At 34.8% G+C, this 26,417-nt stretch overlaps 7 protein-coding genes across 11 annotated transcripts; 3 read left to right on the top strand and 4 right to left on the bottom strand.

Moving 5' to 3' along the window:
• Positions 1–197: 197 nt before the first annotated feature.
• LOC108749339 (Bardet-Biedl syndrome 7 protein homolog) lies at positions 198–4,002 on the bottom strand. 2 transcript variants are annotated; one of them, XM_018487953.1, is made up of 13 exons: positions 3,615–4,002; positions 3,139–3,337; positions 2,877–3,045; positions 2,470–2,546; positions 2,136–2,388; positions 1,799–2,064; positions 1,522–1,711; positions 1,356–1,436; positions 1,146–1,286; positions 950–1,071; positions 779–888; positions 427–706; positions 198–368 (listed from the first exon to the last, which is right to left on the bottom strand). In XM_018487953.1, exons 1-13 carry the CDS (start codon positions 3,760–3,762, stop codon positions 239–241), a joined length of 2,166 nt encoding a protein of 721 aa, XP_018343455.1. In that variant the 5' UTR covers positions 3,763–4,002; the 3' UTR covers positions 198–238. The 2 variants fall into 2 exon arrangements, with proteins under 2 accessions (XP_018343455.1, XP_018343454.1); XM_018487952.1 differs by having other exon boundaries at positions 427–888; positions 1,146–1,436.
• A 323-nt stretch (positions 4,003–4,325) lies between these two features.
• On the top strand, positions 4,326–5,582 carry LOC108749352 (anaphase-promoting complex subunit 10). 2 transcript variants are annotated; one of them, XM_018487970.1, is made up of 3 exons: positions 4,326–4,586; positions 4,706–4,958; positions 5,254–5,582. In XM_018487970.1, the coding sequence occupies exons 1-3, from the start codon at positions 4,562–4,564 to the stop codon at positions 5,543–5,545; spliced, it is 570 nt and encodes a 189-aa protein (XP_018343472.1). In that variant the 5' UTR covers positions 4,326–4,561; the 3' UTR covers positions 5,546–5,582. The 2 variants fall into 2 exon arrangements, with proteins under 2 accessions (XP_018343472.1, XP_018343471.1); XM_018487969.1 differs by having other exon boundaries at positions 4,694–4,958.
• Positions 5,583–5,751: 169 nt separating this feature from the next.
• LOC108749440 lies at positions 5,752–14,143 on the top strand. The gene is made up of 16 exons (XM_018488165.1): positions 5,752–6,093; positions 6,171–6,302; positions 8,567–8,718; positions 8,798–9,751; positions 9,846–10,251; positions 10,330–10,778; positions 10,853–11,001; positions 11,073–11,320; positions 11,389–11,622; positions 11,713–11,895; positions 11,972–12,132; positions 12,215–12,464; positions 12,533–12,776; positions 12,846–13,213; positions 13,297–13,593; positions 13,671–14,143. Exons 1-16 carry the CDS (start codon positions 5,961–5,963, stop codon positions 14,027–14,029), a joined length of 4,719 nt encoding a protein of 1,572 aa, XP_018343667.1. The 5' UTR covers positions 5,752–5,960; the 3' UTR covers positions 14,030–14,143.
• Positions 6,232–8,053, bottom strand: LOC108749443 (RWD domain-containing protein 2A). Of its 2 annotated transcripts, none has more exons than XM_018488169.1 (3): positions 7,658–8,053; positions 6,706–7,155; positions 6,232–6,637 (listed from the first exon to the last, which is right to left on the bottom strand). In XM_018488169.1, the coding sequence occupies exons 1-3, from the start codon at positions 7,850–7,852 to the stop codon at positions 6,392–6,394; spliced, it is 891 nt and encodes a 296-aa protein (XP_018343671.1). In that variant the 5' UTR covers positions 7,853–8,053; the 3' UTR covers positions 6,232–6,391. The 2 variants fall into 2 exon arrangements, with proteins under 2 accessions (XP_018343671.1, XP_018343672.1); XM_018488170.1 differs by having other exon boundaries at positions 6,233–6,625.
• Positions 14,144–14,236: 93 nt separating the features above from the next.
• LOC108749442 (testis-specific serine/threonine-protein kinase 1-like) lies at positions 14,237–16,514 on the bottom strand. Of its 2 annotated transcripts, XM_018488168.1 has the most exons (5): positions 16,163–16,514; positions 15,786–16,089; positions 14,834–15,390; positions 14,437–14,526; positions 14,237–14,369 (listed from the first exon to the last, which is right to left on the bottom strand). In XM_018488168.1, the coding sequence occupies exons 1-5, from the start codon at positions 16,256–16,258 to the stop codon at positions 14,340–14,342; spliced, it is 1,077 nt and encodes a 358-aa protein (XP_018343670.1). In that variant the 5' UTR covers positions 16,259–16,514; the 3' UTR covers positions 14,237–14,339. The 2 variants fall into 2 exon arrangements, with proteins under 2 accessions (XP_018343670.1, XP_018343669.1); XM_018488167.1 differs by lacking the exon at positions 14,237–14,369 and having other exon boundaries at positions 14,376–14,526.
• A 155-nt stretch (positions 16,515–16,669) lies between these two features.
• LOC108749441 (histone acetyltransferase type B catalytic subunit) lies at positions 16,670–19,492 on the bottom strand. Its single transcript, XM_018488166.1, has 7 exons — positions 19,346–19,492; positions 19,025–19,257; positions 18,537–18,796; positions 18,286–18,442; positions 17,981–18,195; positions 17,361–17,512; positions 16,670–17,274 (listed from the first exon to the last, which is right to left on the bottom strand). The coding sequence occupies exons 2-7, from the start codon at positions 19,171–19,173 to the stop codon at positions 16,969–16,971; spliced, it is 1,239 nt and encodes a 412-aa protein (XP_018343668.1). The 5' UTR covers positions 19,174–19,257; positions 19,346–19,492; the 3' UTR covers positions 16,670–16,968.
• Positions 19,493–21,686: 2,194 nt separating this feature from the next.
• Positions 21,687–26,373, top strand: LOC108749318 (cilia- and flagella-associated protein 57). The gene is made up of 4 exons (XM_018487924.1): positions 21,687–21,890; positions 22,379–23,891; positions 24,354–24,527; positions 24,610–26,373. The coding sequence occupies exons 1-4, from the start codon at positions 21,688–21,690 to the stop codon at positions 26,371–26,373; spliced, it is 3,654 nt and encodes a 1,217-aa protein (XP_018343426.1). The 5' UTR covers position 21,687.
• The last annotated feature ends 44 nt before the right edge of the window (positions 26,374–26,417 follow it).

The raw sequence follows: 26,417 nt of genomic DNA, 5'->3' as shown, positions 1-26,417 counted from the left end.
ATATATATGTATATATATATATATACAGATAAATGGTACATGTACACATTATACTGTAATTAACACTAATTGTAAATGTACATTTTTAAGACTAGGATTGTACAATTGTATAATTTGTACAATTTAATGATTGATATATATATACATATTATTGTGAATCAACGTTAAAAAATATATTTTTTACTTGAATGTGTTTATAGAAATGCATTGGTCCACTTCATTCGCAATCTCCGAACATCTAAATAGCCGCGGGTATTAGAGTCGGCACGCTCACGTCGGCTTTACCGATGAAAATTTGTAAGATGGTAGCTAGGTCTTTAGATTCGAGGGCATCTTGGAGCTTCGCTGTAGCCTCCTTACCACTGATTCTATTACACGAATAGTATTGTTAGAATTGGATCGCGCCGATAAGAATCTTATCTTTACCTTCGAGATCGCTTCGCTCGTTCCCAATCTACATATAAATCGGTAATGATAGCGTGCAGCCTATTCAGGATTTCAGTATCCTTCGCCATAAATGATCTAATCTCCGTCTCCTTTTCCAACAACTCTTGATATTCAGAGCATAAATTTTCCCTTGGATTGGACTGGAGCTCCCACTCTTCGAGAGCATCCAGAATCTTTATTTTTTGGATTAAATCGTAGGCTGCATTCAAACGCGGAAGAATTAACTCCAAGACTCTAGATATGCTTCCTTCTGCTACCTCTGTGTAAAAATTTACGTTTACGATCATTTTACAACTTCGAAGAGAAATATGCAACAATCGCAAATAATTACCGCAGAAGACGTCTAGCTTTAGCTTTCGTTTCGTCGCCTCCTTCGTCAAGATGTCTCTAAGAATTATGATAGTGGATATATTCTCGCCAAGAAAAAGTGCACTTCCTTTTCTGTAGTTTACCAAAAGATTAATGACAAATGCAGATCTGCGATTTTATATTATGTACTTACTTATATTTGCATTTGAGAATTGTGCCGATGAAGGACGAGATATATATTAAAACAGCTTCACCCTCGTTAATATGAGGCCTCTCGGGCACGTCTGGTAACGCTAAAGATAGCCACGCGTGCATCTGAAAAAGAAAGCCATAAACAATTATTTCTCTTGCGATAAGATTAACAAAATAAAGAAACTTAAGTAAAGTACTTCAGCAATGGTGAATTGGCCATTTAGTTTCAATTCATTAAACGGACCACTGGATGTGATATTATCGTCTTCGTGCAGTCTAACATGCAGAGATAAAGCGTGAATGGGAACTGTAATTTTACGGCAACGTTTCGGTTGTACCTGAGAATTACCATAGATATTAATAACATGAATCTTGGATTTGAAAGACAACGTGTAAAAGAAAAATACCTGGGACGTTACATAGATCTGCAAGGTACCTGGTTGACCCTCGATGGATCTTAGTCGCATTTCTAGACGATTTGTATTAATCTATTTACAAATGATTTTTCATACTTTTAGAGATATTAAAATTTAAAGAGATTATATTGTTTTACACACAGAAAATTGCATTTACTTGGCATCGATAAGTAGCAAGGAGGAAATTGCCCTCTGTAGGATTGCAAGCGGATAAGCTGACCACTGCGCTATTGTTCTCTGTCTCCAGCAGGTTGATGGGCGTATCGGATTGTATTAGAATATTGTCAATCGACGCGTCTAATTCTACTGATAGGGAATATGAAGCATCTTCTTTGTGTAATTCCATCCTGTGAATTAACTTTTATTGCGATTTCAGTTTATTCTGATTAATCTGTTTTGTATTTATAATGTAGAAATAATTTTGTTGTGATTACTTATGATTCACTGCTAATATCAAAGGTGCTAAAGGGTCCGGCACAAAATTGGCTGAATCTTTCTCCTCAATGAGTTTCTCTTGCAGTTGATGTATTTCCAGCTTTAATCTGGCCAATCCGATATCGCTTTGTCCCGCTTCTAGTAAACCGGGAGGACTGGTAGTCAATCCGAATACTCGTCCTGAGTAAGTCGTGACGAGAACCTCAGGATAATTGGCGACACCGATTATCCCACCGACGACTGTACTAATACTCTCGCCAGCATTCTACAATGATTTATTTCTTAACTAATATCCAATTCGATGAGAAATATATACATACGATTACAATCACTCACATAGTGATAGCGCAGAATGGACGATACATCTTCGTCAGGAAACGTGTACACCTCGACGACTCCATCCTGCCGACCAACAAGGATATCTATACCGTCTTGCAACTCGTATGTATCCAACGAAGTGATTCCCGAGCCTGTCGAAGTCAACAGCCAGGTAATTCGAAGAGTTTTGTTGCCTTGAAGGATCAACAGTCCGACTCTACCATCCGCGGTACCGACCAAAACGCGGTCCCTCGAGTATATTTCTCCCTCTCTGAAACGAGATGAGTAATATAAAATAATTCATTTGAAATGTGTGTGTATGTGTGTGCTGTATGTGAAATATCAATAATACCTGTATATGGAAAGCACCGTAGGAGCGCTCGGCAATCTTAAAACCGTTGGACTTCTTGTACCATGCAAAACACGTACCTGGAAAGTAGAACTGCATCGATGAATTAGTTATAGGATGCATTCATGGAAAATAATTCTATATTCGAATCTCTCTGTAAGTTTTTACTAAGAAGAAAATTAAGATTGAAATCCATCGCAGAAACTTTACAAGAATGAAAGGATATTCTATGTAAAATCGCAAAAGTATTAATGGTAACTTTTAAGAAATGGAATAAAGTAATCGACAGTTTTTTTTGTGAAAGTACATTTTTTTTTTTACTAAGATTATTGCATTTCTCGATTGAAGTCTGAAAGACTTTTGGGACGGATCCTCGAATCATATTCAATGAAATTATTACGACGTTTTACCGCGCAGTCCGCACAGGCTAGAATAGCGTATACTACGTTGCCGTCTCCAGGCAAGAGCACTACATCGTACAAGGTCTCTCCAGTCAGGTACGAATCGGCATCTTTGCAGTCTCTGTACCGATGATAAAGATCACGCGCGCATGCCGCAAGATCAGGACCGAGGACGTACCTATGAAGAACATTTCATAATAATATGATAACGGGATTGTGGAGTATATCAAAGGTATCATCGTGGAGTTGAGCTGAGTGTAAGTGAACTTACATCGCAGAAATCGGATCTATAAGGCTGGTATCGAACTCTAAGAACAGCTTGCCCTTTCTCGTGAATCCTTTTACGGAGCTGCCGTACGCAAGAAAAATTTTATCCCTCAACATACCTATTGAGCCACCAAGAACCATTTTCTGAATTTTTGGGCCGGGCAAGGATTTAAACGATAATTGCAACTCCCCCTTTTTCATGCCTGTTCAAGGAAGGATAATTTTATATATTTCTTAAATTTAGACGTCTTATAATATTTGTTTCAACATTGACATATTAATATCAAAACACATTTTGAAGATAATTACGATATTAAAGCATCTCTTAACATTAATTGCAATATTGTCTTATTAGAATAATAGTTTAATTATTAATTAATATGAATTAAGAATTAGCATTAAATAATATATTAATTAATTACTTATTTATTACTATTTATTTGTTAAGATATTTGTGTAATAAGATGTGCATATTTATACCATAAATATGCAGCACACCGTCGTGATCTGCAACAGCAAACTTTTGTGGTTGCTTCGTCGTCCCTTCATAAGGCGGAAATATGATGGTTGTGCCACGTGAGGTGACTCCCACCGTCGTATAATCTATTCTCGACAATGCCAATGTCATCACGGATTAATCGATCGATTTTAAAATTCACTGATCAAGTTAATTTGATTCAAACTGCCATTGTTTACTGAAACGCCCCAAAATATCAATTATCTTAGTGTATCAACTTGTGTGACACCCACGACTTTCAGCGCAAAGTAGCGACGACAGACTGAAGCGGCGGTAAAACAATATATCACAATCAATTCAACCATGGCAACGTATAGCATAACAAACCGGTTTTTTTAATAGCGATATGAATTAAAATGTCTATCAATAAAGACGCAATATTTCTCGGTGAATTTTTATCTCAAAATCAAATTTTGAATTTATTTGGATTTGAAATATATATATCCCAACAAAGCCATTTCCCAAAATTATCCGTCGCGATGAAATTTGAAACATCTATTGATAAAGACGAGATATTTTTCGGCGATAAATTCTTATCTCTCATGCGTCTAAATCGAATTTGAATAATTATTGATTTCATGCACGTACAATTCTACTAGTTCGAAATCGAATCAAGATTTAAATTGATTTGAACTTGAAGCTTGAAGTCTCGAGAAGTCGAGATATCTCGATACCGAATCAAGACAGAAAGAGAGAGAGAGAGAGAGAGAGCAAGCTGGTTTTTAAAATGCATAGAATAGGGTTAAAACTTTCGCTAGGAATTAGAAGTAATTATCGTAATGTACTAAATCGCATGACTTGCTGTTATTTTGTATGATATTCTAGCGAGTATTAGCTACATTAGATTTAGCGAAGTTGTTACGCTAAAATCATTAGAACAACGGTTTGAAGAAGCTTAACCTAACTAATCATGAGCAACAAGACTACAAGTACTGGTGAGTACACTGCAATTTCTTTTATATTTTCTCATCGCAAGTATCTCGCGATTGATGCAATCAGTTTTCAAGTGTAAAATTACATTGGAATGTCTTACATATAAAAGATAATCGCTCAGGGGAGATAGATCCCGTACAGGAGCAACTAACTGGTCGAGTACGGGAGGTCGGGAATTATGCTATCTGGAGTTTGTCTAGCTGTAAGCCAGGATTTGGCGTGGACCAGCTTCGTGATGACATCACAGAAACGTATTGGCAATCGGACGGACAATTGCCTCACTTGGTAAACATACAATTCAAGAGGAAAACAACTATTCGTGACATATGTATCTATACAGATTACAAGCTAGATGAGAGCTATACTCCCAACAGGTAGCAATATTTTTTATTGCTTAGAAATATTGTTCAAATGCTTGCTATTTGATGACACAAGTTGATACAAGTATCTTCCTATCTTTGTTCACTGGATACAAAGATAAAATGTTTATATCAACTGATTTCACTCTAAGGTCTAGTTCCACTAATCTAATTATTAATATTAGAAAAAGATAAAAAGTGAATTGAAACAAGATTAAAGTTAATTTTACATTAGTGGAACTAGGCCTAAATAGAAAGCACTCAGCAATCATTGGTTCCTATTAATAAAGGCGTTTTGGTTAACTTTCAGGATAAGCATTAGAGCTGGGACCAATTTCAATGATCTACAGGAGGTGGAAGTGATGGACTTGAACGAACCAAGTGGTTGGATAGTGATCCCTATTAAAAACATCAATGATCGGCCCATTAGGACATTCATGATTCAAATAGCAGTCATCAGCAATCATCAGAATGGCAGGGATACTCATATGAGACAAATTAAGATCCACAGTCCTGCACAAGATATTCTTGGCCCACCTGCGCCTTACATCCCGGGACAATTTCTCACCAATGAATTTTTACGTTACGCCACTATTAGATAAATTTGTAAATTAAATTACTTTAACTTACATATACAGACATATATATATATATAAAATAAAATTTTATTATTATCAACATTCAATTTAACATATTCATACTCATATTCATATTCAACATATTCTTTCATTTTCAATCTCTTATTTTATTCAATTGTTTTATTATTTATTTGTTAGGAATAAATTTATCTTCTATTTATCAAAGAATCTGTAAATGAGAAGTTCTGAGACTCCTTATATATGTATCGTATAGAGAGATTTATATTGGTGTGCGTGTGTGTACACACCTGTTACAGAGTGGAATTCGGAAAGGTAAGAACTATGTACAGAAAAAAAAACCTAACTGTAAACACGATATTATTGGATGGCATTGTGGATCAGTCGTGATCGATAGTTTGAGAGACTATTTTGTGTGAATATGTTGCGAGAGTTCCTTCTAAGTTTCACATTAATATGTGCGACACAGTGCGAATATTCCCCTTCTTATTCAACAGAAAACTTGTACGCGATACTCGATCGGACGACAGAATACTTCAAAAATCTCAGTGATGGTAAAATATTAATCATTTTGTACTTGAATATAAAAATTACTATCTTTATTTAAAAATAAAAAATTCGGCATTTTTAGCGTACAATATATTAAATAATGATACTAGGAATAATATTAACAACGAAATTGCAAAATATATGAACGATAAGACTAAAGAACTTCTGAGAAACAAGCGACAAAAAAGAAGCCTTGAAAATGAACCCAATAAAGGTGAGCAAAAGATTTTTCACTTATGCAAAAATCTTCTGAAATTAATTGAAAGAAATTAGTCAAAGTACGTACATTTCTATACAATTATATCAATTTGAAAGTTTACTAAATTTTCCTTCTATTCCGAAAAGCTCCTTGAACGCATGCTGGCAATCATGATCAGTTAGATACTTGAGAAACTGACCCATGTCATTGTGACGCTCAGTAGTAGGAAACGAAACTTCTTGAAACTCCGTAAACTTGCGCATGTTATCCACGTTACTGCAATCTTCCTCTTTTTCCATTAATTTTATCAATATCTTATGCCAGTTCATAGCTTTAATCTGTAAAAAAAACTATACTAGCGTGAAATATTCTCATTACATTAAACATTGGGATATTGAAAAATCATTATTGACATTACTTTCTGCCAGCAGTAGTCGCAATCTTCCAGAGTTCCCTCCATACAAATTATTCCTGGTTTGCCAGCCAAACAGAATCCTGTGATGGAGTTCTCTTTCGTTAAATTAGCCACGTCCCGCCGTTTGATCTTGCCGTATATGTGATGGCTGTAGATCCAATATCTGGAGAAAACTAGTGCGGTCCGATCTTCCATGCCGCTTGTATTCGCATCACTGCGCTTAATCGCTTGGTTACATACGGAAGCTTTGAGATAAGTCTCAACATTGTCCTGCAGCCACGATATCAGCGTATAGATGCAAGGCTCATTCATCTCCTGAGCCTTGACAACGAGAGAGAGATTCTTGTTCAGTAGACACTGCTGCGTTCTGTCTAAGCAAGAACCTCTCGCATATACTTCAGGCTGCTCCTTCGGGTAGTTACTTGGCAAGCTTACCAGTAGTTCAATATTTTCCTAGAGTGATAAAACCAACATATTAATGATACACTATTGGCATAAGTAAAAGTAAAACTTAGAGCAAGTAGTTAATATTAGAAGTATTCAGTGGTCATTATTGACTTCTTATTTTTTTTATTAATATTATATTTCTTATGTAAAAGATAAAATTCAGAAATTTTTTGACTTTTCGATAATTATGTTTTACTAGTATTCGAGCATTACTAATGGAAACTGTAGCCAAAAGTGGAAATATTAGTTTTCTTGTACTTTAAGAGGGAAAAAGATGTCGACTAAATGTCTTAGATTAGTGAAGTTAACATGCCATATTTTCAAATTTGATTTTTGAGTGTAAAAAATGCGAAACTTTTTTTTATTTTGCTAAGAAATTGAAAAACTATGAAAAGTGAGACTGAAACTGTCGTTATTTTTTATATTAATATAAGCGTGCTAACTTCACAATACAATTTTATGTAGATCTGGCAACATTATGTTGTATATATAAATAAATGTTTATTACACCGTTCAATGGGACTGCGATGGCATACTCCAGCCATCGCGGTGGTTCACGATCGGGACATTCGATGTATTCGTTAATGTCAGCCAAAACTCCATGGTCCGTCACGGCTAGCTCGGTTGGGTAAACGGACTGTAATGCTTGCAGTTCGTTCAACTGTGCTGTCAAACTCTCTATCATCTCTTCCGGAGAAGACATGTCTCAAACGATGATGCATATGATAGGACGTCGAATCAATTCGCAACTTTGCTACGCTCGGTTTTTGACGACGGTCTGGTCAGCCGAATCGAGATGATAATACGAAATACTGTGTATGCGTTCAGACGTTGAGGTTATCGAGAGATCAGCTGATGTTGACATTGTCACGTAGAAAATCCTATCGCGCAGCTGCGTTTTGGAACATGTTGCCTTGCGTATTTTTTATCTTTATCTTTCGTTATATTTCATTTAATTAATTTGTTTTGAAACTTTGTTTATAAAAATGAATCTGTTCAATTTTTTAATTTATTGCTATGACTGAAGTTATATCTCTTAAGAAAAAGATGTTTAAAACAATTAAAGTGTCAAAATATTACATTAAAAATAAAAATAATTTTTATGAGATTGCAAGGAGTTTTAAATGTAGGCTGCTTATTTATAGAATATCATTTTTAGAATTTATTTAAATTTAATGCATAACAATATTAAAAGATATTGATATATCTACAAAATTAGATCTAAAGTAATAAATAAAGTACAGGAATCTTAATATTATCATATGTATCAAATTCTAAAAATGATATAAATAAACATTTCTCCATTAAAAAATTTCTCATAATTATTTTACTTTTTAATTTAATTCTTGAATATTGAGATAAGAAATAAATTTTACAAAAATGCGTTTGTAATTTCGAGTTTTTATTTTATTCACAGGTATAAACGTGCTGCAAAGTTTCGAAGAGACTTTATCCTTCAATTTACCGGATTTTCAAGACACGGCCTTTTTTTTCGTACAGGATGAAAACCGATTTCTCTGGTTCGCAGTTGCCGTCAATTCCTCAGATATATTATTTTATCAATTGGTTGTATGTTGTAAACTACATTTTATATTTCTTATAAAATAATAGAAAAAAGAAACACTTTGTAAAATTATATAATTTTTAGAATAATCAAGCGCAACTTATCAGAACATATCCGCAGCCCAATGGAAAACGGATAATTGTATATAATTATAGCGCCGGTACGCTTATAGTCGTGCAGAAGGATTTCGAAGGAATCGTTATTCTGTGTCTTAGCAAGGACGAAAATGGAACATACGAATTGCAGTTCAAACAAGAGATCGAAATTCTCGAAGTGATGCATACGCATATCTGGCTCGAAATGAATCAGCTGTATTTAGGAATTGCTTCGGAAACAAAAATATCTATATTCGTCTGGCTCGGAGAGAACTTCGACAAGATTGATACGTTATTCTATGGAGCAAGAAAACTCTTGCCTTTTCAGAGCAAAAGTTTCATGCATATTGTCGTCGTAGGATCATTCACGAAAATACTCCGGTTTTCTATGCGTTCTAACAAATTCGTAGAGATACAAAAATTACATTACGCCAACGACGTCAGTTCGTTTCACTTCAAAGAGGGTCATTTCGAAGAGCGCTTTCTAGTTTTAGCCGGTAATGAGTCTACGATCTTGTACAAGGAGATGTACGGCCGCTTCGTGCCATTTCAAAAAATCGCTCCGACGAGACAGATTCTTTCCTTGACAATGGGCAACACCGTCGTCCTATTTTCAGTGGAACAGAATACCGTAGGAATTTATCAATACAACGGCTGGAGATTTTTAAGATTGCGTACGAAATTATCGAACAAATTTCGACAAATTCGTTCTATTCGCTCATATGACGAAGACATGCTCGTAATACAGGATCAGGCTGGAGAATGGAAATTCTTAAATCCTACTTGGACGGTAAAGAAAACGTGGAAATCTTTGCTGGACGAAACAGCCACTTGGTGTTTCGAGACCAAACAACAGGCGTCTCAGAGAACTTTGAAAAAACTTCCAGATTTAAAGAGTCCCGTGATTTCGAACGCGCACATCGGTCAGCTTCGTATGCAGAATGTAAAACACTATCTCTCGATTTCTGTCAGTTTAAATAAAAAATAAAATTTCATATTAACTCGATTAAAATAATTTTGTATTTGAATGTTGCTAGATTAACGGTCAGAATGCAGAGGAATTGATCCAGTTGACGGAGCGATACAAGAGTATAATTGCAAAATTAAATCTGACAAACAGCCTCTTGACACAAAGAACAGAAGATGCTGAAAAATCTAAGCATACAGTCTTGCATGGCAAAAAGCTCACAATCAACTGTAAAACGAATTGTCATATTCATCGTATAATTACAGATGGCGGGATTAAACCCAAATATGTGAAATCCAAACCCAATGAGGTCCTACGGCTCGCCAAATTGAAAGTAAAGACACTATTTGACTGGAGATGCCCTGTTCCTAATTTTAAGATAGATGATATTTTCGTTAAGAAATCTATTAACGGGATACTAATGCGAGATCTGCAAGAAAGAGCTTTGAAAGTTTCAGGAGATCAAGTAATTACAGGTGATTTAATGCACTGTGCTGATTGTGTTTCTTTATTACATATTCTGTATTACATTATGTTTAATATATGAATTTTAGGTAATCATGTTTTCGCCAATTTGCGTGCGACAGACGTTTCAATTCCTTTAGACATTGCGACAAGAAGCATTGAGCAAACAGTGTACATGAAAGAGGCGAGAGTAAAAGATTTATATCTAACCAAGGACGAATTCTTTTTGCCATTAAATGGTCCCATCACTATAATGCACGGTTCGATAACTGCTACAAAAGTAAGACTTACAGGACTTGTCAAAACATCAGGCAAAATAACAGGCAGAGGAATTGAAAGATTAAAGCCTTTGAAAGAGATTCTCACACCGTTGGTATTGTCTGGTGATCGTTTCCTGCAGAACGTAACGTTTAGCAACTTCGTTAAAGCTAAAGATATCGTCAGGTCTCGTGGGCTGTCGATGAAAGAAATCTTAGAGGATACTATACCGTTAGATTCTAACGTATCGGTACATTTGATATTATCCAGCAACAAAACAGTAATTATTTAAAAATTTATGTTTGTGTGCGCGTGCATGACAATTTTGAATTTACTTTATATTTTCGTTTTCAGCAATGGAGCAACGTGACTATGTGGGACTTCGTTACCACGAATTTCGTAACGAAAAATTCTGCTGAAATTATTGTTATTTCTGGAACAAAATACACGAATAATAGTGTCACTTTGTCAAGCGCTGCCCATCAAAACCTTCCCATTCCAAAGTACACATATCTTTTTGTTTTATGAAGCACCCTCTAAAAATTTTACATCCTCTAAAAATATATACTTGCAGATTGACGATTCCCCTATGTGCAAAAGAAGTCATCACTCCGGAAATTAGAACTTCTTCAATAAAAATGGGCGATATATTTGTAAAAAATTTAAATGTTTCACATGTTCTTGGAGCTCAAAATCTGAATACGACTGTTTTCGATTCGGTGTCAGATTTGCACAGCATTGACTTTTCAGCGAAGCTATTCACGGGTCAGGTTTTTGTAAAGAACATATCAGCGTCAAAAATTAAAGGAATAAATATAAAAAGTAAAAATAATTTAAATTGGTCTAAGTTCCACACTACACTCGATATTATGTAGACCTAAAAATTGCAGTGAACGAGTGGACAGGTGAAAGTCACATCAAAGGACCAGTAAATCTTAAGAAACTCGTCGTTAACAATCTCGAAACGCCAGCCTACTTCAATCTCTCTTTACCTACAAGAGTAAAGAACGTAATTATAAAAGGAGATAGCGACATTGGAAAAATCAACGATATAAACATACAATCTTTTATGGAAAATGTACTGAAGGTAGATGATCTGATATCTTTAGGACACGTAACATTCGGTAAGTTTATGTGTAATATTTTCCCATTAATTTGAAATAAAAATTTAATGCGTAATTTATATCTTGAAAGCAATTTATATCTTTTTGCAGCTCGTGGTTTTACGTCAAGCAACATATATGCTTCCCGCTCGACGTTAAAACTTCCGCATTTAGATACAAATCTTAATTTAGGTTCAAAACAGATTTCTACTACTCTAAGTACACATGTGATAAACGTGCCTCAGACTTTTGGTTACGTCGCAAGCAATGCACCATCGACATTTATTATAGAAGGTACAGTGATGGAATTTACTAATTATATTTTATGACGACAGGATTTTAATGATGTATGTAAATATTTCTACTTTAGGATCAGTCAGATTTTTGAAGGAGCCAGTTATAGAAAATATAAAGAATGTGAATCTAAAACAATTATCTGAAAATTTATGGATGGCAAATCAGGACACAACTTTATGTGGTAACAATATATACTTTGAAAATATTACTTTAACAGGAGATATCATCTTAAAGGTAAAAACATAAAAATAAAACAAAAGATATCTTACGTATAAAAAAATAATATTAACCATAAGAAATTTAATAATTTTTTCAGCATTCTAACAATTCATTGAATCTGAACATGTGGAAGGATATGAAATGCAAATTTTTAAGCAAAACAGAAACACAGCATATTACTGTAGCTTCGTCGTTTAAGAATGTTGAGGTGCCTTCTATGAACGCAGAAAATAATTCAATTTTACAATCTTCAGACTTGAATTTGAATAATTTGCTGACTAACTCCTTGATGAAAAATACGACGCAAACTGTTGCTGCTGCGTGGCGTTTTGAAGAATTGTACATAAGTAAGACAGAGAACATTATTTTTCTTAAAAAGATGAATTAAAAAAAATAAATTATATTTTTAATTTAGATAATATGATTTGGGATGGTAAATTTAACGGAATCGATTTAAATACGGATATTGTTAGGCGTGATACAAAACGTAACGTTATCACCGGTAAGAAAATGATATTAAGCTTGACGACTAAAAATCTCCAGGCATTAAATATAAACTTTTCGAACTTTACTAAATATGCTGTAACTAAAAAATGTCAGAAGTTGTTGGTGATTAAAGGTCAAAAAACTTTTACCAACATTACTTTGAATAATTTGAGGTAATTGATATTTCTATTAAAACAATATTTTTGTTAAATGTCGTTAAGAACTCTTACTTTTTTTTTTAGCGTCAAAGGTACGATTATGGGTCGCAATATCGAAGACGCGTTACTGAAATGTGGAAATCAAACGCTGTTTGGAACCAAGAGGATACAAGGGCAGCTTAATGCAACATCTCTTGTTATTGATGGTACTGTGAATAATGTAAATCTGACGGAGTTAATAAACAATCAAATGAAGAAACGTAAAGCGATGCAGACGATAGAAAGTAAGATGGATTTCAGAAATGAAATTGAAATTTTTGGGAACATCACAATCGGTGGACTCTACGAAGGGTTAAACTTAACAAATATTGCGAAAAATAAAATAGACATAGTTTTTGATAGAATGACGGAAGTCATGACATTGACGGAAGATATAACAACTGCATTGCAAAGTAAGTTATACATTCAGATCATTAAATAGCATTTAAGAATGGATGTTAATTCAACAAAATATTATTGATCATTTTGTGCGCAGATCGTGCTATTTATGTGAATAAATTTGAAGTAGTGGACAAGGATGTATTGCAAACCATTTCTAATATTTCTAACACAGAGGACATGAATCTTAACAGTACCTGTCTTTGCGAGTCAGAGAGTACGTCTTCAATTTGTAACGATACGGAATTATTGTATGCTATCGCCGGTATAAATATCAGCGCGGTTATGACGAAGAAATTGATACTGCTGGATGATACTATGTTTCTAGTATTAGTGTCAAAAGATTTCGTCTCAATTTATTCGTATACCGATGAACAATTTTATCAGGTAGCAGGTAAGTCTCACGAAGAAATATTTAATCATATTATAGTAATGAAGAATTGTGTAATATTACAAAATAATATTTGACAGGATTATATGTGCCTGATATACTCGAAGTATTTGTGGAATCAATCGATTATTCGTTATGGATTTTTTTGCGATTGTTCGAGGAAATCTTAATATTGCGTTATCACGCGTGGAACGAACTCAATCAATACGTTTTACCAGGTTCGAGTTCGTTTGTAATCAGTAAGATACCGAATGGTCAACATCTGTTAATACGATCCGATGGTATGTGGAATCTCGGAGGACTTTTCCGTCCGGAACACATTTTTAAAATATCTCTGGAGGGGCAAATAAAGACCTTCATTTTCGATGCCAATTATTATGTCAAAGCAACAACAGAGAACAGCACGACCGTTTTAAAAGCACGATATGTCGGCAACTAGTACGCGTAAAGTGTTATTTCTTAGTAATATCTGTAGAGAGTTTATTCAAATTCGAGAAATTCGGTGTGTACCCATACATAAGTATTTACTTTATATTTATCGTTCTTACTTGCAGTAGCTTGAAATAAAAAAAGAGAAAAACGCAAGATGAAAATTTGTAGATATGTATATTAATTGTATCTATATTAACTGCGCTAAAAATATATTGAACTGCATTGCATCAAATTATTTCTAGTTTATTATCACAAATGAATAAGAATGTAAAAAGGCGAATATTACAGATCGGGAAGAACCAATTTTTAAGTTAAACTTAGGCTGTCATAAGTGTGGAAATTGTCCCCTAAGAAATAAGAAAATTTTGCCGTTTAACATTAGCTTAATATATAATTAATTATAATGGCACGTACTTTTGAAGCGTCTTTAAGGATCGTTATTTCTTCCATTTTGTCGTTTTTGTGCTCGTCAATCATTTCTGTCTTCTCGATTTTCTGTTGTGTCTGAAAATCGATCATTCGTAATTTTATGACGTCACTTGCATTATGCGTGTTCTCTTTAGTTATATATTTTTTTCTACGAAACGTAAGAAAATTGACACGCTCGGAGAGCACATATTGCAAAATTATTCGAGGTAGTCTCGCAATCGAATGCTCGACAAGATGCGCGTGTACACCAAATGGATAATCAGCAACGTTTTACGCATCATCACTACGATGTACGACGGAAACGATACTAAGAGGCATTTAGACTTATAAAGAATGTCTAGGAGCAACAATTGTAAGAGATTGGGACTATCTCCGCCCATACCGATTCCTTCCTAAGCTTCTCTTCGAACTTCTTGCGTTCCTCAATCGCTTTATTAAGCGCGATCTGCTCTGCGGGCGTAAGAATCAGGAGGCGCGGATCCATGGCGATCCAATCGCTCTGTATGATCTGGTCCAAATGCCAGCGTTTAGATACTTCCGGCTCGAGCAAATTGCCTACAAGCTTCTTCACACAATCGGTTAGACTGCTGATTACTTTGCTGCGGAATTTCCATTTGCGCGCTATTTGCAGCTCGTATAGGCGCTTTAGGTTCTCCTCGTCAAATGGCATGGACTTGTTCAACATTATGTAGAGAATCACGCCCAGTGCCCATACATCGGACATCTTTGGATTATACGGGTAACCACGGAGGATCTCCGGCGCTGCGTACGACAGCGAACCGCAATACGTATCGCTCAGAACGTGCTTGCCATGGCTGTCAATCATGTATCGAGCAAAACCAAAGTCCGCCAGTTTGACGTTGAAATTTGACGTGACAAGAACGTTTTCGCATTTGATGTCGCGATGCGCTATTTCCATCTCGTGTAGATATTGAAGACCTGGTAAATGAAGACGCATTAGAGAAAACATCCGCAAACAAATGCATGTTAAATGCACAAATCTAACTCGTCAAATTATAATTATTAATTACTTTTATTAATTGCATTCGTGATTGATTTTTTTAATAAATCAATCCTGGAATGTTCATATTTTTTTTAAATTAACACTACTCTGAATAAAAATTCGCTCATGAAATTAAGAACTTTTTTATACCTTTTTATATCTACTTTATAGGTTGCACAGGTATTAAAATAACTAATATTAGTTTTATATAAAAATATGAACTTCAACAATCTACCCAACAGCAAATATTTAAATTAGCACTCAGATGAAAATTCACTTATAGCAGTATTATAGTTAATGCTGTTTCTTCAAGATAGAAGTATCACGATACCTAAAGCAAGTTGTCTAAACCACACACGAGCTTGACTCTCTGTCACTCTGCCGTTCTTCAGTATATAATTAAAAAGATCGCCATTCTCAGCAAAGCGCATGAATATGAAATACTTGGTACGCCTTTGGAAGATACTGTGAACATGCACTACATGTGGATGATTCAGTTTTATCAGAATGTTCAGCTCACGTGGCAGGAACTTCAGAACAAAGTCCTTTGGTGTATTAACAGTGTCAATTATTTTACAGGCCAGGACGCTATTCCTTTCTGTGTCATGTTCCGGCTTATATTCGGCTAAATACACCTATAACGAGAGAATTAATGCTATTTAAAATGTCTGACAGGAATAATAAATATTTTTTAATTAGAATACAGACTTTTGCATAACAACCTTCACCGAGCTTCCTCCCCAGCTTGTAACCCCGGGCTAACAGTATGACCTCCTCGGATGGTGTATGGCTCAATTGCGACATGAGATTTGTAGGACGATAGACGACATTCTACCCGCTGCATTACCATAATTCTTAATTAACCGTTCTCACTTTATTCGATGTTTAGACACAAATCGCATCATGAATGTGAATAACTAGACGATGTTGCAGAATCTCCATTCGTGCATTCGACAAAGCAAATTATCACAAGACATTTACCGTACTATTCTATTTCTTTATCTTGACGATGGTGACGAATCTTATACTAAAAATTTTGAAAAATTCGCAAGAGCGGTTACTTAACCATTTTGACGATAAGCTGACATGGGCCAATGAACTTGAACCGAGTTCGACCCTATCGAAGTAATAATCGAAAACAATTAAACATCATAAAAGTAGAAAAGCAAGATAAATTTAATGAATTGACATATCTGTACACAAATATAAAACGTTGGAAATTATTCATATATTTGTTTTCACAGCTTAAACATTTTTTAATTAACACTAGAAACGCTGATAGTATTCCGTTAGAACTGTCGAAGGTGCCAATTTGATAATTTCCTATCTCTTGGTTAGTGAAAAATTATTTTTGTATTTATTACATTATTTATATCGTTAGAAATATTATATTCACATATTTTCAATATTCTGTATATCTAATGCAAGATAGAAGGGTTAAAATAATTAGCGGAGCCAAAATGGCACCATCGGCTGTTTTAATTAATCAATGCGCATTCAATTCACATAACATTTCACAGCTCAGAAGCGTAATCCAACCGCTTAATGACCATTTTGTATTCCTCTTCCAAGATCCGGTATTCCTTTTCTAGTATCTCTTTGCGTTGCTCATCGGATGGAAGTCCATTACCATTCGTATACGTGCTTTTATCCCCGGTATTCTTCAACGCGCGCTCTATTTTCATCTCCTCATTCTGTTTTCTTTTAAATGGTATATTCAGTCTTTTCTTCACATCTATTCTGTACGCTCGATATTCTTCTGCGTCCGCGACATTTGTCGCCTGCAATCGTAGAATTTCATACACTATGCGAGCCTGTTTCTGTGAATAAAATATTTATAAAGTAGAGAGAAAGGAGAACAAAACAAACGATGATAATACAAAATAAATCACATGTTAATAGGTACCTTGTTTATTCTTAATGCATTTCTAGCCTCAACAATCATTTCATTATCAAAACCATGCTTTAAACGTTTTGGCGCGAAACTGGACAATGTGCTGCAATTTAAGGCGTCCACATAGTTTCGTAGTCTTTGAAAATCTTCGGACGGACTTTCCACTGTAAATATAGATTTATTAAAATGCATCATTAACGCGCAATGTTGGCCGTATTCATATAAAAATTAGAATTATTACTTTTAGTAACTTCGAAGATGTGAAGCTTAGGAAGAATTCAAATCTTCAAAGTTAAACTTTCGACGTTTAAAAAATATATTTATGCGAATGAAAAAAAAAACGAAAATATATTCATAATATATATTTATAAATATTATGTATATATTTTTTAATGAAAATATTTTCATTACTATTACAATCATATTAAATTAATAATTGTATAATTTTTATTGTTCCAAGTTTTTCAAAGATTTTAATATCAAAGTTTTGAAGTTCAAATTCGAACCCTTCAAAATAAACAACGGTCATAATATACGCTAGTACTGAAAGTCTGTAGTATACGTGATGTAAATTACAAATTTCCAGTAATAGCAGTGCATACATGCGAAATACAGTTTTTGCCGAGGATTACCTGTTATATCTTTAACTTCGCGCCTTCCTATGTATTCGCGATAAATCGCTTGCAACAAATGTTTACCAAGACCTATTCTTCGAAATGGTGGTAAAATTAAAAATTGAGCGATGCGTGGCCGGATATGTTGTGGATAAGCATAATATTGATACACAGTAGCGAAACCAATTGTCGCATATCGGGTAGTACCTACAGACGTCGTATATTTTTCGAATCTATTTCAGAAAAGTGATTATTCAATGAAGATCATGTATATTATACACACCTATATATTGGTTTGAATAATAGGATATCGAATGACTTACAAATTAAAATACTGCCATTGTTCGTCATCGATATCAATAAAAAGAGCCGCATCTATGTACCAAAGAAGGAATGTTTGAATTCTTTGATGATATTCTTTGAATCCTTTGTAACCCATATCTGCTTTATAAACTACAAATTGCCTTGTTGTGCCTTCATCTACATATCATTCAATAAAAACAGTAATAGTAATCGTTATGGCTTTTAAATTTGAAGTCACATGTATAGAAACAGAAATAAGAGAATTAGATACCGTTTATTGAGAAAGATTGTATCAATTCTCCATATGGTATAAATGTATCATCCTTGGCAAGCGTCTTAGTAAAATTCGCTAAGCTATAGTGAACATCAGGAGCGAGCTTTGGAATGATCTTTGTTAACACCTCATCGGCTTCGACTCCCTCATGTTTTGCATTTACTTTCTCAGTATATTTCATTCCCAAATATGTTTCCAAAGAGCCTGCCGAATAGAACAGCTGTATTTTCAGGTCCAAATAACCAAATATTATTTCCCTATGAAAAATTAAAAGAATAAGAATAACAAGATCCACACATACATGAAAATACAATACACATATATATATTTCACGCATAATGTACATAATGCATCATTTATTCTTATTTATTCGATAAATAACAAGGATAAATGATAGGATAAGGATGATGCATCATGCTTATAATGTTTACATAGTAATTAATAAAAAACATAAATTTCAATAAATTAATATTATAACAACAAACCTATCTCCGAATACTTGATAAGTCATCTCTGGTTTGAAGATAGCCTCTTCCAAATGCAAATCATCGAGGTTGCGGATTAATCTGAGTTCCAGGACTTCGTTACTGTCTGCAACTAGCTTCTTTAGACGTGCTGTTGTTGAATCTTCCATTTTTATAAAGAATCAACGGTAGAACTGAGGAAAATAATATGCGGTCGTTAGAACTCCGGTTTTTCTTGACTTTAAGAATTCGACCTTGGAAATAAAAATCAAAATAGGTTAGAACATTGCAAGCAAACAACGTTGAGATGTCGGCGCATAAAAGCATTAAAAGAATAAATACCTGGTATTAATGATAAAATCGTGCAATGGTGATACACGGTTGGATTAACCGATGGAAACCTTTTACGTCAATCCTTGGCACCCAAACACGATTTGGCGCCAAAACACGGCGGTTTCGAGCAAAGTGATTTCTGAATGGAACCGTTCGCAGTTGCTTCCTCAATCATCGATAAAGTATTATAAAGACCAGTTTTATTTGCGTGCTACTAAAATTTTGATGATTATCCTGTGAGTACCTCATAATATACAATATTAATTGTATGATTTATTATTAATGTTTCATAGATAAGCATTATTTTCGATTGATATCCGATATTGAATCAATTTTTATTAAAAATTTCACTTTTATTGTTATTATCCATGCATGATAATTATGGAGAAAATGCAATTTCGTTGTGTGACAACATATATAATATTATTATATTTTTTTTATAAATATGCTTATTTATAAAGAATAAATAATAAATATCTGATAAATTTAATACATATTTTATTATGAAATATTTTTAAAATTTTTACGTCTCCAGTTGGTAACATCAAACTCTTCAATTATCCCCGAGCCCATTCGATAGTCGTATAAATTTATCTAATAAAGTCGGCTCTCTCTAGTATCAGAAGACACGGTAGTATCTCGGCGCTAATTTTGATAATTTTAATACAGGTGTGTGTATTCTGTCCAATTATAGAATTTTATTCCGAATTTCGGCAGAAATGATAAATCGTTTAAAGCGGATTTTATTCTGTATATCTAAATTTAAATCATTCAACACTTACTTTATGAAAAAGTCAAGTATCAATTTAATTATAAATATGTAAAAATTAATACATTAAATAGATAAATGTATGCATTTAAGGATGCATTCTGATTAAGAATGCCAAAATACTAGAAATTGGACATAATTATAAAAAAAAATTAATCACGGAGATGATTCACATAAAAGAACAAAAAAATAGTATCAATTGTATGATATTGAGTTGTTGGATAAAGCATATTTTAACATACTACAAGAGAACTATCACATATTGTTAGCCAATAGCGTTTTCTCTCTTACTAACTGTAATATTGTAATCAATAACGATCAGGCTTACACAAAATATTGTGAATTTCTTTATGTAAGTATAATATGACATACACTATCTGAGTGTTATCTTAGTCGATAATCTTTATCATATTCAAGTTATTACTACATTACAATTGCAATTATCTAGACTTTAATTTATTATGATTACTATTGTTGATGGATTCTTTTTTCAAAATTATATCATGTTATGTAAGTTTAATCAATATTTTATTTTTAAAAAGACAGTTTTTTTAATAATACACATTCATAATTCTAAAAATTAATTTTATTTAGAACAATTTTATATCTTGACTCATATTACATACAAAGAACTAACACGATTCTCGCTGTCAAACGGGGATCTGGTTTGAATAATTTTGACTGTCATATATTCGTTTTGAACATGGTGTGACAAAAATTATTTCGATGTAATAATCTCGAAGAGGACGGATGATATTTTTAGAATGTCACTTTATTTTGATATATTAAATTGTAGAATTTAATATTTTAATTAATTTAATTGTATTCATATTTTATTGAGGAAGACTGTAAGTCAAAATGTTTACTGAATTATTTTTATGTATTAACTATAATACAATAATAATTAAATTATTATTATTCTAACATCTCTTTTGCTTGTTTATTGGTCGTTATCAAGAATTTTTATATTGCTTTGCAAATTGTTGAGTGTTATTATATTTATTTTACTATATTATTTTTAGATTGAAAAGCATAGAAGTATACTCCATGTCTATTCCTATTAATGAATAAAAATGCATTCAGGATTAAAAAGGATTTATTTTAACATTCATAAATCTGTATTTCTGAAAATCTGAATCTACTAGTATTTTAATCCATTTTAATCCATTCTCGTTTGATAATGTATCGTTTCATGTATGAACTTGGAACGCAGCCTAAGATGCACCGTTTCCAGGGAGATGTAAACAATTCTCTATATATTATGAATCAATTAGCCTGTTTGCTATTCCTGCACTAGACTGCACTATATATAGAACTCTCTTTCTCGTTTTCGACAAATATCAAACATATATCTATCTCGCTTTAATTTTCAAAAGTGTACATTTGCAGCCGCAGAAAACAAACTTCATTTGTCTTTTTCAGGCGCATTCCATATATCTTTGAAATGGAGTATGTTTATATTCGAATAAAGAAAAAAAGGAGAAAACTTGTGAAAACATTGTGGAAAATATAGTTAAGAAAGGAAATCCTTTTAGATACAAAAGAAAAGTTATTGTTTTCGTAAAAGTAGCTCTCGAGCGAGATGGCTGTGTCCCTGCAAACTCGCGTTTTATATGGTTTGAAGACAGACATTGCCAACAATGCGCATTATATCACAGATGCGGAAGTTTTATATCCAGTCGGCAATGCAATAGCCATTCACAATATTCTTCAGCGTCAGCAGAAGCTGATTCGATTACCTGAAAGATATTATGACGCAAACGGCATGTGTGTCTCGCCCAACAAGTAAGTAAACTTGATGAAGTGACAAGCACATTCGTCCATGAAAGAAAATAAATAGAATAAAGAGAAACTCATTCAATGATATGAAACTGAATTAATTGAAGCAAACTTTCAGATTTTCAATTTTAATAAAACCCTAATATAGGAAGCACAATTTATTGGCACAATATTGATCTCATGTTAGCTCAATATATCCTTAAGTTTAATAGATCTATACTTTTTAGCTGAATTTCTTGCACAGTTCATCTATTTTTTTCAATGTGAAAAAAAAGAGGAAAGAGAATGACAAATTGTACAAGAAATTTTGTTAAACAGAACAAATTTAATGTATCGCTAATAAATTGTTTATTAGGGGAAGGAAACGTAACAATTTACAAAGATGGAAAAATAAAAAGATAATTTCATAAGTTATAAGATGTTTGTGTTGATACATTTTAATCTTCCTCTATTTTTTTATATACAGATTGTAATTAAATAATTTATAATTTCAGGAAATTTGTTGCTATATCCGATATAGGAGACAAACCTACCATATCCATCTATGATATCACCTCTCTGAAGCGTAGGAAGCTGCTTGGGATACCTTTTGACGCTCCAGGAGTAACCAGTTTTACGTGTATAAGTTTTACTTTCGATAGTAAGAATCTGGTAGCAATTACTAGCGAACCCGATCAAACGATGCTCTTTTACAATTGGGAAAAGGGCAAGGTTGAGTCAACGTTTAAGCTGGCCAATCCACAAAATCCTTTGGCGATCGCCGACGTGTTATCCTGCAATCCAACAGACGCGACAGTGGTAGCGGTCGGTGGTGCTTATACCTTTAAGTTTCTTATCGTTTCTGAGACGGTGTGGCGCCCGTATGGTTTCGCTAAAGCGGAGAACCTCCTTGTCTGTTCGATGGCTTGGTTGGACGGCGACAGACTCATGGTTGGCACCCAGGATGGCCGTATGCTCTACCTGGAGAACGGCGATCTTAAAAACGTGTACAGGATGATTGATACCGTAACAATGAATCTCAAGATTCGCGAGGAGTACGTTATGCCCATCGTCACCGGCTCACAGGTAACACTAGGAATCGGCGAGGACTTTGTGTGGCAACAGAACGTGCGCTGCTTGATCGCATTTCCACGTGGATTTGCCTATGCGTACGGCGGAGGAACCATCATACTCTTCGAAAAAGAAGGGAAACACAAGTACACGAAGAGGAACGTTTACGTGATTCCACAGCGAATGGTAAAGGACGACGACCCGAATCTTTACAAGATCCACACGATCAATGTGAATCCCAGCTTTGACCGATTGATCGTCACCACCGGCTGGTCCCAACTGTATTACGCGACGCTGTGGGGTCCAGATCTGCAGATGGACCCGGAACCACAGAAAATGGAGATCATGGGCCAGCCGTTACATCATGGTCCCATCAGTGGCCTCTCTATGTGCGCGTGGAAGCCGGTCTTCATGACATGCGGTGAATTTGATCATAGCGTTCGGCTGTGGGATTTTGAAACAGAAAGCCTTATTATGCTGAAGCAGTATGAAGAAGATATATTCAGTGTCGCATTGCATCCGATGGGACTATTCTGTCTGATCGGCTTCACCGACAAATTACGCTTCATGAGCATCCTGATCGACAATCTGCTACCGATGCATGAGATCGCCATCAGAAATTGCAAGACAGTTCGCTTTAGTCACAATGGTCATCTATTCGCCGCGGTCAACGTCAACGTCATACAGGTGTACACCACTATTAGCTTCCACAATCCCTTTATCTTCAAGGGACACACAGGCAAGGTGAAGACGCTTCTCTGGTCGCAGACGGACCTAAAAATACTAAGCATGGGTACGGAAGGTTCTATATATGAGTGGGACATGACCACTGGCACGCGATCCAGCGAGTTTTTTTGGAAAACCTTCGTCCTACATGACATTGCGCTTTCCTCGGACGCGTCGTTCATTTACTTAATCGCACAGGATGATCACATACGCGAAATCAAGGAGAATGAGGTATATCTTGATATCTTTTATTTTTATTTTTAAAATTATGTGATTGCTTTTGGAATTATATCTTTTACTTAATCAGTCAAGTTAAAAACAAATTTTGTCAAATGCTCGCCATACATTTTGTTATTAAAAAAACTTCAAATTTGATGCAAATTCTGTTATATTCAATGATGTCAGCAAATTGATGGCAGATGTGCAACAAAATCTGTTGACGTAATATAAGAACGAATTATCGGCCGGCAAAAATCGTGTACAAGCTTGTTAAATTGATTGCAATAATCGATCAAAACTTCCTCAGTTTTTGTCAACAATTTGATTTTACATTATGTTAGTAAGCCTTGTCCGCAAAACGTAAGCTTAATGTGAATATAATTGATGTCAATTTGTTAATATTTTTTATCAAATTTGCATCAATTTGTAAGCAAATTGCTAACATTTTGCTGACTGGGATATGTTCTTTTTCAGATAGTACGAGAGTTCCAATTGCCTGGCAAAGAAATGCAACAAATTATCATGGGGAAAGATGATCTAACGTTATTCATAACTTCTCCCAGTGGTATCATCATTTCATTGAAAAGTCCGCTTCAAACTCCAATAGAATCAATGGACTTCCACATGCACTGCGTCGACATCACGGAGGTATCTCTCTGTCTCTTAATACAGTGAGAATAAATGAAGATATAAATTGTTCTCTTAATCGTTCTATTTCCTTCTTCCTTAGATCGCAATCTCTTACAACGAAAATTATCTGATCTCAGTTGCAAAGGACGGCAGTTTGTGCATTTGGAAGCTATACTTTCCCGAAGGGAAAATGAAGCTGAGCAGAGATTTGCCGTACACGGACGAAGTATTAATCGGTAAAAGTGACTTAAAGGAAAAGATACACAGCATCCAAAATCTGACAGTGAGATTGAGAGAATTGGAAACGGAACACGCATATAGACTGCGGCAGATTGATGTTCAGCACAACGATAAATTACGTGAGGTGCACCAAGGCTATTGCGAAGCAATCAAAGAACTTGTAGACAAAATAGATACGGATCGGGAAGATCACAAAAATGAAATGAACAATATAAACATAAGTATCGTGAGGATGAAAGCGTCGCACGAGGAGGCGATGCAACAAATGGAAAATAATTATGAGGCCAAGTTGATTACGGAATACGACAAGTATCAGGCGTTCGAAGAACGTACTAATGCTATGCGAGAGAACTTCGAGAAGCAATTAAAAGATCTTGAGAAACGCGACGCGGAGCAATTGCAAACAACCGTGGCGAAATACGAAGCTATGCTTTACGAGAAGAAAACACAACTGGAAGAAACATTCGACGAAATGATGCATAAGGAGCGCGTTCATGAACATTTGATGAGGCAAGTAGAGGATGACGCGGATCGTGAGATTCTCGAGATACGTACGAAGTACGAGAATCTCTTATATGAGGAAAAGCAGATCAGTTTGAAACTGAAAGGAGAGGCTGGAGTAATGCGAAACAAATTCATGGCCAGTCAGAGAGACGTTGATGATCTAAAGAGGCAAGTGAATCGGGTGCAAGGCGAATATACGCAATTTCACAAACATATACAGGATCTTGAGAAGCAAATAATGGATCTAAAGAAGGAAATCATCGAGAGGGACGCTACTATTCGGAATAAAGAGGAACAGATATATGATATGAAGCGAACGAATCAGGAATTGGAGAAATTCAAGTTTGTGTTGAATTTTAAGATTGATGAGTTGAGGAATCAAATGCAACCGAAGGATCAGGAGATACAGGAGCTGAAGAATAGTATTCGGAATATGCAGGAGGAGCTCATGAGTCTTCAAAAGACAAATGAAAAGTTGGAGCGGCAGCTATACGAAGAGCGGGAAAAATTGAAGACCGCACGCCGAGAGAAAGACCGCGAAATCCATAAGAACACAAGGTCTCAGCAGCAGTTACGAAAAATTCGCGTCGAAATTTTTGAAGTCTCGGAACTCGTACAAGAACCGAACGCTCTGAAAACCGCGGTGATCAATTTATATCATAAATATAGCGCGGATGATGAAATTCTACGTAGTCGCAAAGCGGACATAGATGCGCAGTGCGAATTCATCAAGCAAAAGGATCAACTGGAAAAGATTATCGCGTCTCTGAAGAAGCAGATGTTCCAGGAGGATACGTCTATCGGTGACAAAGAATTGAGATTGACGGAGGAAAACAGTATGCTTACTGTGGAATTGAACGCATTGAGACAAGAGTTGAAGCAAACGCGAGAACGCAATTTGTATATGGAGAATTTGCTGGGATTAACGAAAAAAGATGTGCGACCTGCAGAAGCGAGAAAAATCTTGGAACAAGCGTTTCACGAACACCAGGAATTGCAGGAGAAATATATGAAGCAAATACATGAATATCAGCAGGTTATTTCAGCATTAAAGGAAAATATTAGGCAATTGTTGAGCAAGATTCCTTGTGAAGAAAAGGAAGAAAAGACATTATCTTGAACAAGTTTGTGACATTTAATCATTTTCTCAGGAACTTAAATATT

This window comes from Trachymyrmex septentrionalis, unplaced genomic scaffold (assembly GCF_001594115.1).
Source record: "Trachymyrmex septentrionalis isolate Tsep2-gDNA-1 unplaced genomic scaffold, Tsep1.0 scaffold29, whole genome shotgun sequence".
Lineage (NCBI taxonomy): Eukaryota > Metazoa > Arthropoda > Insecta > Hymenoptera > Formicidae > Trachymyrmex > Trachymyrmex septentrionalis.
This window is presented reverse-complemented; position numbering and strand designations above follow the sequence as displayed.